We start from the raw sequence: 17150 nt of genomic DNA on the forward strand, positions 1-17150 counted from the left end.
GTTCCTCTCCTCCAGTCACCTGCTACAATCTCCCTTTCCTCCCCAGTGTCTCACCTCCAGTCTCAGCTCCACAAATCCTTGTCCTCTATTTGTCGTCTTGGGTGCAATGTTCCCTCTAATTATTTTTCTCTAAGTGCGGAACTGGTTGCCTTTCGTGCACACTTTATTTTCCACGTGCGCAATGGACTAACGAGGTAAGCCACTTTGTGAGCATTTGAAGTTAGTGAGCTACCATGTCCGAAGAGAATTTGGAAAGGTATTTCCCCTTCCCAATCCCTGCAATGCTTTACACAACTGTGTAAAAGGCGCACCTTACAACAATTTTTCCAAATACATAGGCTAAAAAACAAATATTTTATATGTAATTATAAAGAGAACTCAACCTGTTCAAGATCTCAAGATTTGCCACAGTAGCTAACAAAAGTACTCGTGTGCAGAGAAAAATGTGTGCTTTATGCCACTGGAAAAACACTAATGTGTATTACAAAAAATAATTATCGCTTTTCATAACTGATGTGGCTGTGAAGAAATCAGATAGGATACAATATTTGCAGATGGAATAATGGCAACTAAAAGGAATGGGTCAGAAAACAAGCCAATAGGTATTCATGTGTCACTTGTAATTTAGGGGCTAGGAGAACATGCCTCTCATAATTTGTGCAAGGACGATAATTGCATCCAAATAAATGCACCACAGAATATGATACAAATCCCCTAGCTTCTGCTTACTATCCACATTACATTTTCCTATGAGTTGTGACAGCACTTACTCAAACCCAGCCATACAGCTAAGAGACATATCTCTAAAAATGGGCCCTTCAAAAACAGGAAACAATGAACACATAGGAGCCAACCCCTGGTTCCTGTCCACAAAGCTCCACTGATATTTTTTGAACCAGTGCCCAGCGCAGCAGGTGCATAGGAAGGAATTCTAATAATATGTCTGCCCAATCTCATGGTGCATTTTAAGGGGAAAGAACATCTTTCAATAAGCATAAAGTATCCCTGTTGGCAAAGCTAATTATTTTTGTACTACCTGAAAAATAATTTCACTTCAAGTAGGAAATCAATTCGTATCACAGCTTTGCTTGTAACCCTGTAATAAGAAGTAAAATTACTGGGCACATTAGACAGCCAATACTTTTGGCCACCCTTCCTCACCACAACCTAGACAAAATTCAACTAGAGCCTTACTGAGTCTTGTTATGGAGCCCGGTGGAAGAAACTCTGAGGTTAATAGCATCAATGCTTAGAGGTACAACAGCTTGAGTGCATTCTTCTGTAACTGGGAATCCCTCTGTAATTCATTGTTATCAGTTAAACAAGATGCAGGGTGATGCTAGAGTTAAAGGAGAGTTCCGGGACTTTTTTTTTATTGTCCCTACGGGTCGGCCATGTGTTTGTAAGCATAAATCGGTAGATCGTAGGAAACTTTCCTATGGACCTTACCCGACTTTTCGCCCATTATCGCACTCGAAATCAGCCTCCATTTTGTGATAATCCTATCATTCCGCCGCATCGACCTGGCTCACCTGCCTTTGCGGCACTAAATCAAATCCCCCGCCCCTGAGCCTGACATCAGCAGACGCGTACTGCCCATTTCAAGCACGTCTCGTGTCAACAATCGCTGCGCCTCAGCTATTGACGTGTTGCCATGGAAATGGCAGGACGCCTCTTTCCCCAATAAGTATAAACAGACCGTTTCACAACACACAGCAGCAGATTTTCGATTCCATTCCTCTCTCTGTGTTACTTTGAGTATTCTGTGACTCGTTTCAGTGCTCTGGTCAGCTACCTTCGCCGCTTGTAGCCCGTGTGAACACCTGTACCATCTCTGTAAATTATTTTACTATCTTTACCGCACAATGGCCACAATAATGCCGTATATGTACGAGCCCGAGTACACCGAGGAAGAACTACTGGAAAGTCAAGCACGCGAAAACGATGGGGATTCGGACGGCAGTTGGGAGGACCAGTCAACGGATGAAGAGCCTGGACCATGTCGCATGGACGGCGTCTCCACCTGGTGCACGTGCAATCGGTGCGAGCTAATGCCAACTGAGGAGGAGAACTGCTGCTGCCGTGAAAATTCCGGGTGCTTGGCCTACATTTCGGAAAGCGAGCAAAGTCTGCAGGAAGGCGAGCAAAGTCCGCAATGCATCACCGAGCTGCCAGAGTTCAGGGAAGCCTGCCTCTCACGGACCGTGTTGAGGATGATGATGGTGCTTATGCACGAACTTCGCGGCACTGTTCGTCCGCGTAATCCGAGTAACGAGTAAGTATACTCTGTTTGTGATGTCAGTGATGCCACCACTATTTCATGGTCGTCTCCCACATATAAAATTACATTTACATATCATTCGAACGCATGTAAATTTGTTCCATATAGTGCATTTTCTAGATATAATTTTTTTCTAAGAAAAATGACATGTGTTACCTGAATCGACATTGATAAGAAAGTTTGGTCAGTTTAATACAGTTTGCATCTTTTTTTTTCACAGGTGGTACAGGCTGGTGGCCTATCGTTGCTTCACTTGGTGGCTTCACGGGAGGCTCGGACACCGCGTTCGGAGAGTAATACCTGCCTGTGCGGTACTTGCCATTAGACAACATTTCCCCAGTGACAGTGGACAATACCGCGGATTTTCCCTCGATGTGCTGCAACCTCAACTTTACAATGTGTAATGTTTATTATTTATGTTTAATTAAAATCTAAAATAAAGCCCAACATATATTTTAACAATGGTTGTTTTGATTTTTTAAATGAATCTAGTGTATATTCTCCTGGGAGGGTGAGGTATTTATAAACTCACCCCCCTGCATTCCATGTAGTAGATCCTGCAGCCATCCTCTTACATTCAGTTAGATGGCCTCTCCTTGGTGAGGCCCTGCGGCAAACGGGTCTTGTCTGCACGACCACCGCCCCGATCCACCCCCCGCCCTATCAAAGGCAGTTCGCACCGGGGTACTTGTGCTGGCAAGTGGAGCTGTCAGGGAGCGATAAAGGCCAAGAGGTGCCAAAGACCATGTACACTTCAAAGTGGTCTATAGTGCATGGGTTGTTGTTCCCATGTCTACCTCCAGACCCCGTGTCTCCTGCCAAGCATCCCCCCTCACGCTGGACGGCCCCCTGCAATCCACATAAGTGTGTCTCCATTCACGAGTCTTCCTGTGTCTTGTCTGCACGACCACCGCCCCGATCCACCCCCCCGCCCTATCAAAGGCAGTTCGCACCGGGGTACTTGTGCTGGCAAGTGGAGCTGTCAGGGAGCGATAAAGGCCAAGAGGTGCCAAAGACCATGTACACTTCAAAGTGGTCTATAGAGCATGGGTTGTTGTTCCCATGTCTACCTCCAGACCCCGTGTCTCCTGCCAAGCATCCCCCCTCACGCTGGACGGCCCCCTGCAATCCACATAAGTGTGTCTCCATTCACGAGTCTTCCTGTGTCTTGTCTGCCCGACCACCGCCCCGATCCACCCCCCCGCCCTATCAAAGGCAGTTCGCACCGGGGTACTTGTGCTGGCAAGTGGAGCTGTCAGGGAGCGATAAAGGCCAAGAGGTGCCAAAGACCATGTACACTTCAAAGTGGTCTATAGAGCATGGGTTGTTGTTCCCATGTCTACCTCCAGACCCCGTGTCTCCTGCCAAGCATCCCCCCTCACGCTGGACGGCCCCCTGCAGACCGCATAATGCCACGACATATACACGTCATTCATTCACAAACACACCCCTGTTTCGAATTCTTTATAACCCACTTCATATTTCTAATGAGAACTTCTTTGCGCTTTGCTAGTCAACCCGTGAAGGTGCTGGTTATCTGCTCTTCGTCTCTGTGAACTTCCGTGACCACTTTGAGCAAACTCGTCAGTTTGCAACCTGTGAACTGCTCCCTGTTCTACGACAAGAAACTACTCTGATCCCTGCATCTAACTGTTTGTTCGTCAAGGTAAGTCCATGTACCATAATCATTTTGCGTCCAATTTTTTAATTTATATCTATTTGCTAGTAGTCATCAAATTGCATCCATGTTTTCTTTTCGTTCACGACAGTACATGCAAGGAACTAGTCACATGTTCTGAGTTTAGTCAAATTACTTTTTCTATTTTTTGAAAGTTATTGAAATACTTATCCGCATGTGAATAACATGTATAGTTCCAAGAACCAAAACGGACCTTGCATTGAACCTTTTATGTGTCATTTAATGTTTTAACACATTGGTATTCATAGAGAATTGTTGATCTTTACTTTTCAGAACTTTCCATAATGCCTGCCTGTTCCATTGGCGGTTGCCCTTCGAAGACCCATAACAAATCTGAAGGTACTATAATGCATGTTTTCCCTAAGACAATAGATCAGATAAGAGAATGGGTCCGATATTGCGGATATCCAGCCTCTGAGATAGAAAGTAGAGTCCTAGAAGTCTTTGCGGACAAGAGGGGTGATCGATACCGCATCTGCAGCAGGCACTTTAGCCCAGACATGTACTCCACATCATTGCTAATAAGGACGAAAACACCGCGAGCGAGGCGAAAATTGCTCTCAACCGCTATTCCCACTCTATTCGTCCACATCCCTCCACTGGTGAGTCAAGTTTACGTATTTATCTCTCGGCATTGCGGTAGTGTGTAGCATTAGCTAACAATAATTTCCCCATTTATGTATCCACTCAATATGAAGGCTGAAGATTCTCCATCCGTGTCGTTATTGCAGTCATCAGCCACTTCAAGCGCCTATCGGGTAATCTTACTTAGCTATTCTGACACTGACTTGTTTTAGGCATGTAAATCAATAGTTTTAATTGATCGTGTAATTATTTTACCTAATGGTACACCACAGTACTCGTCCTCTAGTCTTTGTTTTCAGTTATAATTATTGTTATCCAAAATAATGCAAGTACTGTCTTTCAGGGAGATGCTGAGGAGTCCAACGCATTGACGACAACCGTAGATGTCACTCAGATGCTCGAGGTACGTTTCAGGACAGTTCCATCGATGGAGATCATCAGATCTTGCATTCTTGTAGCGTGATTGTTACACACAATGTTTCTTTCGTTTTTAGCCATTGATATGTCCTTCTGTCGTCGCCCTCGTATGTGTCTTCTTTTTTCAATATTGTGTTCATTACTAATGAAAGTCCTATGTTTCAGGGAGTCGATGGAGCATTAGTCCAAGAAGAAGGGGGAGCGTGCAGTTACGGGTCGGCGCAACAGCTTGCAGAAGTGTGCACCGCAGTTACAGCGTCCCTTGATGTTCTTATGCATTTCGAGGTATGGATACTGACAGATCGATCAAGCGAGATCAAATGACGTGATTACATCCGCTATACTTCCTTCTTTATTAACGCAAGTACTATGTTTCAGGGAGCTGACGGAGCTTCTTCAACAAGAACATCACCCCTAGTAGTTGATGCAGATCTCTGGGTGGTGACACTTCCAACGATGGAGCAAATCGAATCATATTTAGATATCCATTATTTATTTTAGACAACTGATCAAAGATTGTGCAGGTCTATTTAGATGAGCTGTTGACGCCTGCACAAAGTTTATGTTCTTTTTAACAAAATAGAAAACCATACTAATGCAATTACTGTGTTTCAGGGAGTTGCTGAAGCGTCATCTTCAATAATATCATCAATGGAAGTCTATGCGGAGCCCGAGGTATGGATCTTGACAGTTCAATCTAACTAGATCAACAATGCGTGAACTATTGTCGTTTGAATGTTCTACACAATGCGTTCATTCGTGTTTTGCTATTGAGATGTACGTATGGGTATTGGTCCCCAAGTACATTTTGTGTTTTCAATATTATTATACATACTAATGAAAGTTCTATGTTTCAGCGAGTCGATGGAGCCTCAGTGAGTGATGGATGTGCTTATCATGAAAGTATAGTCGTTGCAGCGCGAGAGGAAGTGGAGACATGCACACACGAGTCGGAGCAACAGCGTCCAGATGTTGAAGTTCGAGGAAAGAAAGTTTCAAAGAAAAGAAAGCAAAAGAAGGTTAGTGTCCTGTTCACTATATTATGTTGTCTTTCACTGTCAATAGTTCAATACTGTAAGTTGTGTTTAAACTGAACATCCCTTTTCTAATCTGTCCTCTAGTTGCGAGTGGGTGTAAGAACTAGATCTACACAGACAGTGAAGCGAACGAGAGATGTTGCTTGTCAAACCTTTTGGCAGGGACTTGAGACTGGAGATGCATCGTGCCAATGGGAAGAATATGAAGTGATTGACAACGGAGCTATACCACCACCAGCCATTGATAGTGAATGTCCTCCTGGTAGTTTGGATGCAGTCGTAGATCAATTCACAGAATCCACACCCGCAAAAAATAAGAGCACGCGAAAGTTGAAGACATTGTTTTTTTCTCCCATCTCCGGACAAGGAACAGATGTTGCAATGGAAGAGAATGAAGTGGACGACAATGAAACACCATCAATATCACTCAGCATAGCGGAAGACGATATCAGAGATTGTACCTTTCATGCGAGTGACATGTCCTCAACGTTACAGGCCGAACCAGCTGGGATGCAGAGTGACAGTATAAGGAAAGAGGCCAAATTCATTGTATTCGATAGCTGTTTGATGGATATTATTATGATGATGAAATGTGGGCATTGGGTTGGTGGGGAAGTATGTGGGGAGCCATTGATTAATGTGACTCGTGCAATTCGAGGCACTAACCTTAAAATACATGCCACCTGTACACAATATCATCCGTTCGCATGGTCTGCACAACCCATGCTGGGGCAACTGCCAGCAGGCAATCTACTTTGTGCAGCGGCCGCACTTTTTAGTGGTTCAAGTTTTAAAAAGTTACAGTATTTCTTTCAGTTTGTGGGAATCCATTTCATTGCGAAAAGTCAGTTCTACAAATACCAAACCGATTATCTATTTCCAGCCATCAGCGAAGCTTGGAGAATGGAAAAAATGTCAATGGAAAGTACATTCGCGGGCAAACGCTTCAGGCTAGCCGGTGATGGACAATGCGACAGTCCAGGATTTTCAGCCAAGTACTGCACCTACCACTTTCAGGACATGGAAAGTAAGAAAATTGTGAGTTCGGTGGTCGTGCAGGTGTCACAAAGTACATCCTCAGTGGCCATGGAGAAAGTTGGCTTTGTAGCATCATTGCAAGAACTACAATCGCGGGGAATGGTGATCGACCTGATAGCCACGGACAGACACGTTTCAATTGCCAAGACAATGAGAGAAGAGTACAAAAATATAAATCACCAATTTGACGTATGGCATCTTGCAAAAACAATCAATAAAAAATTGTCGGCTGCAGGAAAAAAAAAAGATATGCAAGGTATTTCACAGTGGTCCAAGTCAATCAGCAACCATCTTTGGTGGAGCTCAAAAACATGTGAAGGGTCGTTGGAAATTCTACTGGAAAAATGGCGGTCAGTAATGTTGCACTGTAGCAACGTACATCGATGGTCGACAAATGAGCATTTCCACAAATGTGAACATGGCCATTTGTCCACAGAGGAGGCACGGAAGAAGAAGTGGTTGATTCCTTCATCACCCACTCACAAGGCCATTGAAAAGATTGTATTTGATAAAACTATAACAAGAGATTTGAGGGGACTCACGGAATTCTGCCACACAGGAGATTTGGAGGTGTTCCACAATATGTGCCTAAAGTACAGGCCCAAAAGATTGCATTTTGGCATGGAAGGCATGAAAAATCGGACTCTTCTAGCGGTCTTGGCACATAACCATAATGTTGGCCGTCAACAAAGTAGGACGACCGGAACTTTAGGGACGCTTCGCTACAATAAGGCCTTCACTAAAAGAAGTAAACAATGGGTGATCAAACCAGTGTTTGAGGATATGCAATATGAGTTTATTGAGAGACTTATCGTAGATGTCCTCGATAGGCACATACATGGAGTGGTGAACGAACCTATGCAGGGGACAACTGCATTGCCACCCAACATTGCCTCTGTTCCATGTCCACCTAAAGCAGAGCTCATTGAGAAATACACATCACGGTTTAAATGATTGTAATTCGATTGTCTGTTCTCTCGAGTCTCCTCATGTTGCAGGCCCATTGCAATTAAACCAAACAGTAATATAAATCATTTTTACAAAAATTATAGAATGTTTCCGTATTACAAACACATGGCCGACCCATAGGGACAATAAAAAAAAAAGCACGCAGACAAGATGCCCTTACACTAACTGGAGCTAACTAGAAATGTGTGCTCGCTCAAAGTGAAGGTCAGCTGCTTTGATGTTTTGCTCGGGTGGCGGAAAGGCCCACGACCCAATATAAGGTTCTATTGTGATTTGACCTTGACAGGCCGGGACCATCCTGAAAGACTAAGAAAAGATAATGAATAAAATTTCAGAAACGAAACGATGAGCCACGTTCATTAGAAGAAGTAACGTCGGCAAAGAAGGAGTGGTGTTTCGGGTCTGCCCTACACAGAGACACAATGGAAAATGCAAATATAATGTAAGTAACTTTTGATGAGTTTATACCGCAATTTCATTACTATACAGTGGCTTTAAAGACGGGTTCAGTTGTACTTGTTCGTTCTATGTGGCATAGTGTTTTCTACCGCGCACTATCTGGAGGAGAACCATCTTCTTTTACTGAAGCACCTCAAAACCTTCCTCTTTGCTTCTGCTTTCTCTCTCCCTCTCCCCTGCTACAACTGGTCCACTGTCTGCGACCTCGGTCCTGGGCCCTTCCACTCTCCACCTGCACTGCCTCCCTGTCAACCCCTGCACTGGGGGACTGTCTCAGTATCCTACAGCCCCCCCTTCCCAGCACTTGTTCTGCACTTACCTTGCACTTGCCACCAGCTGGCCCTATTTATTTATTATTTTATGCTACTTACCTTGTACTCCACTCCCCCCCCTCCATGCCTCGCCACGCCTTTAAACACTTGTGTACACCCAGTAGCGCTGTCCTCGCTATGAAATGAATAATTTTAATAAGGATCTGATGGTGAGACTAATTTCATTTTTTATGTTTTTAGGTACATCATTCACTACTGTCTGTGTCACGAGTACCAGACACCGGCGGACGGCTTCTACAGCCGCCAGTTGCTTCTCCGCGTGAACAACGTTACCACCCTGACCATTTTATGGGACGATCGCCAAGTACAAGTATGCCCTTACGCGGTACTAACGGTTAGATGCAACATACCTACCGTTGTGGTGGCCTAGTGCCTCGTTGTTGGAACAGCCATGCGATTATCAGTGCGACAGAAGAGCTTATTTTTATCGTAAACCAACACCCTGTGTACTGCACACGAACATCGCTTCCCTCAAGACGAACTAATTTGGATCGAGAGCAAAGAAAAATGCAAATCGCTGAATATTCTCTAAACATTTGATGTCCAATAAACGTACTTTGCCAAATGTACAATCTTGCCGTTTGCTTTTAAACCACGGTTTCACATTCCGAATTGTGGTGCTGTATTGTGAGATGCTCTAAGACCCTGTGTACAGCAAAGGACCATCGCGTTCCTCAATACGAACTTTTTGGAACATGAGCAAATAAAAATGCAAATCGCTTAATATTCTCTAAACATTTGATGTCCAATAAACGTACTTTGCCAAATGTACAATCTTGCCGTTTGCTTTTAAACCACGGTTTCACATTCCGAATTGTGGTGCTGTATTGTGAGATGCTCTAAGACCCTGTGTACAGCAAAGGACCATCGCGTTCCTCAATACGAACTTTTTGGAACATGAGCAAATAAAAATGCAAATCGCTGAATATTCTCTAAACATTTGATGTCAAATAAATGTACTTTACCACATTTACAATCTTGCGGTTTGATTTCAAAGTACAGTTTCATATTCCGAATTGTGGTGCGCTGTATTGTGAGCTGATCTGTGTTGATTTCCGGGGTCTGTGTGGAGTCGCGTAGAAGACGCCTGGGCGCGTTTGCCTACGCAGCTCAGTCACGTCACGGATAGAGGCGGGGAATATGAATGTTTTGATAAAGTCTGTTTCAGGGGCGGGGGATTTGATTTAGTGCCGCAAAGGCAGGTGAGCCAGGTCGATGCGGCGGAATGATAGGATTATCACAAAATGGAGGCTGATTTCGAGTGCGATAATGGGCGAAAAGTCGGGTAAGGTCCATAGGAAAGTTTCCTACGATCTACCGATTTATGCTTACAAACACATGGCCGACCCGTAGGGACAATAAAAAAAAAGTCCCGGAACTATCCTTTAATAGAACACATGTTTATATTGAAATGCTCTCAGAAACAGAAGGTGCAGTTCTCTAGACTGTTACTAGAGTGTCCTTACCCGTTAGGAAACAAACAACACATTTCCTTCACTGTAATGTACTGTCAACACAACTCACTTGGTTTTTGAAAGTTACTAATTTGTTTATAACCCACAAGGCATGTTTTCCTGTGCCCTTCCACCCGTACCCCTCCCCACACCCCATGCTACTGTGCTAGCCTCCAAAACTAGTTGGCAGGGCGCTGTAACAAGTGAGGGATAGTAGCTGCAAAATACTCACTGGGATGTTTGCATCCCCCTTGCAAGCAAAACAAATGTAGTGCCTCACCATGATATTATGTGCTTTTTAAGAAAATGGAATTAATCTGCATGTACACAATTATTTTCCAGTGAATACAAGAATGTTTGCAACTTACCCTACCCTTATAGCATTGGGTAGGATTATACAACTGATAATTGAAACCGTTTTGTATAGCAGCAAGTTACAGAATAATGTGATAAGGCCTAGGCCCAATGCAACTATAAACACTTGGAAAGAATGCAGATTGTGTGCAAAGTATTCTATTGTCTTAATACCTGTTGGCCTAATATTATAGACTAGTAGTACCAGCCATATCCCATACCCATTATCCTTGCATGCCAAGTAAATGAAATTGCAATAGTTCTCTCCACGTATAGGGTAATGTTTGCAATGCTAATGTAGCAGACACTGAGCATGACATGTCTACTCAAAATCCTTAGAGAGCAAATTCATATTTGAGTTATATAATGCGTTTACTTGCAATAGGACCACTTCAAAGCACTTGTGTGCCATATGTACTATGAATAGGAAGAATAAGAAGCATGGGATGAGGTTACACATCCAAGTAGCCTGCTTACATACAGTCAGTATCAGATATTTGAGATAATAGTTGGGTTACATAGTATGGGTGATGCTTTTATTATTACTATTATTATTATTATTAGGGTATTTATTGAGCGCAAACCTTGCTTTGGGAGCAACGGAGGACTTTACAATCATAGGGTGGAGAACACAGGGAGGGAATCAGAGAACAAGTGAGTGGGAACTAATAGGAGAGGGCAATGATGGGCAATTTGCAGCAAGGGATCTACAAGCAACCATGGGAGGAGACAGTGGGGAGCGGATCACAGAGTCTCGGGTACGTTGGGGAGTGGAGGGAATGTGGACCTATGTTTTACAGAGGATCCATTACTTGAAGAGTACGTTCCCAAGCGCTTTCCTGAAATGTAGCCACGGTGGTGTGAGTCTGATGTTGACAGGAGAGAGTTCCAGAGTCATGGAGCATAAACAGAGAAGGCTGGTCTTCTCGTTCTTTCCCTCCTGCACTGCAGAGTTCAAGTCTGAACATTTCCTTAATTCTGTTGGACCGCAATCCTCTGGAGATGCTGAGTTTCTCAGGCAGGTAGCTTGGGGACTTCAGGGCGACAACCCAGTTGATGATACAACAGGATTTGAAGATGAAATGGGCTTGCAGCAAGAGCCAGTGCAGTTAGAGGAGGGTTGGGGTGATGTGGTTGAATTTCCGGAGTCATTTGATGAGTCATGCTGCCAGGGAAGTTGGTGGACAGCCTTCCAAAAGGGCACTTTTGATAAGGCACCATGGGTGACCGAGGTTCTGGTGCTTGAAGGATAATTAAATTACAGCAAATATAAAACATGTGGATGTAGGTACAAGTCCGGTAACCTTTCACAGAGCCAAGAGAGGAAGACTCAAGGTTGTCTGGTAATATCTAAATATGTTCTGGGGAAGAGGTTAGAGTAAACACGTGGTAGAGTGAGGCATAGGAGCCATGGGTGGGGAGGGAATAGTATTTGGTTGATGTGTGCAGACATATCCTAGCTTTTTCTGTTCATGAGGCCACTTTTTCATATTAGTTTTTACCTCTTGTGACTATTCTTTTTTTGAGAGGGGTTAGGTTTTTAATGTCATGTTTGCATAATAGTGTAATGTAAATGAGCTAGAATATCATGACTAGTTAGTTATTTTAAGAGAAAGCAAATATCAGGTAATTGCTGTGGCTTGTGCCTTATTAAATCTTGAGTTGAGAATTGCCTATGTGCCCTGCTAAAATGCTTCTGAGCGGCACCCAGAAGGAAGCTGGGCAAGCACACATGCGCACAGCTTAGAGGGAACATTGACTGGGATACTTGTGCATGCATCAGTGAGGAGTCTGTGCACAAGACACTTCCTGAGAATTATTGTCCACAAGTCTGCTTATAGAGCATTCCCTGTGACTGGCACCATAGATGTAGGATGGGGGTCCCTTGTTCAGTATTTGAACTGAGCCCATGCTGTGACACTGCTGTGGATCATGACCATTGCTGAAATCTGCCAAATATTGTATTTAGAGAACCTGGTCTTCTTCAAAGACTTGTACTCCATTTTCCGAACTACTGATACAGAATTTGGCCCTTTGTCCAGATGAGGACCCAGTGCCTCCTCTGTGATGTGGACCAGGTCACCTTTATTAAGAATGACTTATCTGGCCCAGTCTGGGGCTGGATTAATGCTCTTTGCCTGACCTGCATAGGTGAAACATGGCTATAATGGTGGATGAATGGAATGAATGACTATCATGCAACAGTTTTGCCATGGTAGCCTTCACTTTAATTGGAGAACTCCTTTCAACCAGAAGGCAGATGGGATCCTTATCTTTGCTGTGGCTTTGACCATGAATATGCTGCAGAATGGAGTTTCCCTTTTCAGAAAAAAACATTGAATGGGGTCATCTTATTAAGCACAGGTGCTTAGAAAGCCTTCCGGACCTGATCATACAGTGTGGTCTATCAATCACATGCTAGGGGGGCATAGCGAGCCATGAACAGCATGGCCGCTTAACTGTGGAGGTCCGCTCGAGCCCCAGAGATCTTGATTGTAGATCCTGCTTTGGAGTGGGTGTCCTTGAGATGGATTGTGGGGAACTTGTCTGAGGGTGCTGTGCATTGAAATATTCGTTTTTGAATTCTGAAGAGGGAGCAGAGAGCCGGTGTGGCCGGTGAGCGCTGGACCGTGTGGCCTCCTCCGGACAACTTCAGTGTTTGGTAGACTGAACTAGGGGTTGGCAGCATTCAGGGACAACTGAGGTTTCTGGTGGTTTGGGACTTATTGCACACTGGACTCCATAGACCATCTCACAGGCAGGTACTACTACGAAACAGTCAAAACTGATTGGCTTCTCCTTTAAGGCCCAGGATGGGGAGAGCTACAGGGGGAAACCAGGGACCCCTTTATATGACCCACAAAGGAAGGGAGGGAATGCCCCAAGTGTTCTACTGCTGGAGCAGGCTTCCTACGTATGGCTTGGGGGGGGGATGTCCCTTGATCGTACATTTTGGGATGAGGTGTAGTGTACACTTCAAGAAATATTCGTGGATTGGTTTCTGGAATTGTCAACTGGCTTGCCCGGTGGAGCAGAAAAGATTACATTTCAGTGGGGTTGCCAAGGCAACAATCTCTAAATCGTGGATGACAGCTCCCACTTATGCAAATTGGTTAAGATCCATGATCTGTGCTAATGAACTAGAGGATACACTTAGTTCAGTAACTGTGCAGATGGCTAGTCCACTGGATTGTTGAGGTGAATTTCTCTCTTGCTTGGCAAGCTGAATCTGCCGCCAGCAAAGATCGACATCGATTTTAGAGGTTGTATTGCACTGTAGTGCAGTCTATGTGCAATTTCTCCTTCTGCCCCACCCTGATTATGTGTGGCACCCCGTGCTGTGATGTATCTGTGGTAAATGTTGCTTATTTTCTGTCATGTTATGTGGTTGTTGTGGAATATTTAAATGAACAGAGGTTTAAAAACAAACATAGCAGGCTAGACATGGTTCGAGTACAAACCTGAAGGCAGTTAGGAGGATGTGGTCTGTTTCTTTGCTTCCTTACCAAGATTCTGGAGATCGTGGTTTACAACCAACTGGCCCACTATCCAGATTTCAATTCTCCTCTTGATCCTCTTCATTCTGGCGTGTGCCCTGCTCATTCATCTGGATCTTCCTTGTTTTTATTATTTCTTCTCACCTCAGATCGTTATTCTAAGCTCTCCTGACTCCTATGTTCAATAGTTTTGACCAATCTAATATCTGCAGGGTGCACCAGTTGAAGGCAAGGGCTTGGGGCATGCCAGGAATCTTAAAAAGTGGAGCAGACAAGGTTTATAGGTGTGTTTCAAAATCTGTTTTACTTATTCATCATTTTGTTTTTACATACAAGTTTTAATGTAATCACACCAGTTTTCACAAACGTTTCTAGATGTGGCCGGAGGAAACCTTTTTTTTTTCTTCTTTAACTTTTCCTAGGTAAGGTATCCTGTAACCTTGGCCATAAAGTCGAGAAAATGTTTATTGCAGCTGAAGCCAACTACAGTGTATTGTGACCGTCTCCGTTTTTAGTATGCAAGTGTTATATAATATATATTTTTTAAAAGATCCCTGGGTTTCGGTGCAGTACCATATGTAGATCAAATATGTCTAACAGCAGCAAACATTCTGAAACTGACGATTGTTTCCAGTGAAAAGCATATGCTTAGTTTAGTGGATGACTTCCATTTAAATAATTCTTCCACCGTACATTAGAAGGTGCTGTGCTTCCTGTGAAAAGTCCTTTATGATTCATTACCCATGAATCAGATTTAATATATTTATTTCTTATATTTTCTGGTTTGACCAGACCATTAACTTGTGCATAAATTGTTTTTCTGTGTCTTACTTTGCTGGTAACTTTACTTGTTTTTGCAGATCTCACACACAGCTTCAGCTCCCAGTTGATAATCAGTGAAGCCACGCCTCTCGTTAGCCTGACTGTGGACAACGTCCAGCTGGAACATGGAGTTGTGTATGAATATGCAAGCACTGCTGGGATCAAGTGCTATGTTCTGGAGAGAACAGTTGAGCCGCGAGGTTGCTTCGGAATAACGGCCAAGGTGGGTTCTTTCATTGCGCGACCCATCATTGCGAGAAGTCATAAGTGATTCTTGTAAGCTCATAGCTGCATGAATTCTTTACCCTGGTGGCACCCCAAAAAAGGTGATGGCCTCACAATTCCATGTCAGTGATGCCATTCTGAGATCTGCAAAGACCCTGCTGTGTACACCTAGTAAAAAGCAAGATGTCCCCAAGTTGTTTGCCCATTTTAGACCAGGAATGACATTTCATGGATATAATCTTCAAGTATTCGAAGAGTTGTTGGTTTTTCAGTTTTATAAAGAAAACCAATACTCACCTGGTTGAAAATGAGACTTAAATGTTTGTTGACATGGACTATTATTATAAAAATGTTCAACTTAAAAAAGAGAAAAGCTGTTTAGTAGTCTTATCAATTGTAAATAGTTCTGGGAATCGAGATCTATAGAATAATAATTCTTATGTAATTGCATTTCTTTCATGGTAGCTCAGTATTTAAGTCTTGGGTGGGCAGAATTGCACCCAAAATCGTACTATGACCAAGCATACTCCCTTTCTACTAGAAATACTGTGAGGCTTATTAAATTAAGAATGGGGAAAAAATTAACCTAAAATTCTATGATTTGCCAACACCTTCCATAATTGGGAACACTTGCAGGCAATCTCTCTTCATCTACTGCTACCTATTCCTTATTAAAAGTGGAACTGCACATTGAGCAAAAGAATTGTGGACTTTCAAATTCAGAAGATATCCGTTCAGTACGAACCGGGTGTAGGTTGCTTTGTTAATTGTTATGTCACTTAGTTGATAAGTATGTAGACATTACACTCACTGTTTTTCTAATTCATTAATTTGATGAAAGTTTGAAACAATTTCTACTGCCGAAAAAGAGACATAATTTCAAGGTAGTAAAAACGTTTCTCGCACCATATAATTAATTATTAAACTAAAATCTTCCCCTGAAGTGCACAAGTGAAGAATGATAATATAAAATATTATCAACCTACTGTTGCATACCATTTTACCACATCTTGTAAGGAGATTGTCAATGTGTCTTATCTGTTTGATGTAATTTTGAACAATGCACCTTTGAGTGTCAGATCAAACAAAGTTACACATGCATCCTTGTAGATATAGGTTCTCCATGTCATTCTACCACTTTGATTGAAGATGTTCTATACCAGACCGAGAAATAAGATCTAAAATGGGTCATCCGATGTATCACCAGATCTGAATCTAGTAGATTATTGTAGTTTCCCTCTGAAGAAGCCACCGTAGAGCGACTTAGCCCCTGCTTTAGATTCTGGGAAATTAGGTTAAGATAGGTTACATGTAAGTAGCTTTCTTGACTTAGAAGAGCATTTAGTCTCCCTATAGATAAATGCCATTGGACCATTAAATATTTCTGTAGTTACTTATACATTTGCCCAATACATCTTCAAGAGTGTAGTGCAGTCTATAGTTCATTGTTCAGAAAAACTCAAACATTACATTTTTTGGGTGACATTGTTTGAACAATTAACCTGTTACCATCACCTTTTGTAAGAAATAATTAAAAGTATTTTCAGCTCACAATAATGCTTCCAATCCCAGACATTGTAATTTGCTAGAAAGTAAAGATTTACTTTCAACCATGAGAAGTGCCTAACTTCCCAAATATTGTTTTGATAGAGGAGAAACATGCATATATCTTCTCATTAGCTCTTACATGGATGCATTCCTGTAATGCCCTGTTTACTTACCGGGAAACATTGCTACTTGAAGTCCTACACTTACTTGTCAGAGAACTTGTGAAGGCTTCCAGCTCCTGCTAGTCATCTGTTCTCATAAAAATCCCCTTTTCCCTCCTCCAGCCCTCTCCCCCTCTCCTTCTAAGTGAATAATATAATAAAACCTCAACATCTTCCTACAATCCTGCTGTTCTACTAAAAGGGCCATGAATTATCTGCCCCCAAGGGAGGGAGAGGATGGTGTAAGTACTGTACTGTGATGTGGAAGAGTA

At 43.0% G+C, this 17150-nt stretch overlaps 1 protein-coding gene across 1 annotated transcript in view; it reads left to right on the top strand.

Annotated features, from left to right (window-relative positions):
- PREX1 (phosphatidylinositol-3,4,5-trisphosphate dependent Rac exchange factor 1) overlaps positions 1–17150 on the top strand; it is a 1235108-nt gene that overhangs the window by 1009155 nt on the left and 208803 nt on the right. The window contains exon 22 of the mRNA XM_069651281.1: positions 14983–15167. Coding sequence (XP_069507382.1) covers positions 14983–15167 — 185 coding nt within the window. The remainder of the gene's footprint in view (positions 1–14982; positions 15168–17150) is intronic.

The sequence above is a fragment of the Ambystoma mexicanum genome, chromosome 3p (genome assembly GCF_040938575.1).
Source record: "Ambystoma mexicanum isolate Mex_15411 chromosome 3p, UKY_AmexF1_1, whole genome shotgun sequence".
Lineage (NCBI taxonomy): Eukaryota > Metazoa > Chordata > Amphibia > Caudata > Ambystomatidae > Ambystoma > Ambystoma mexicanum.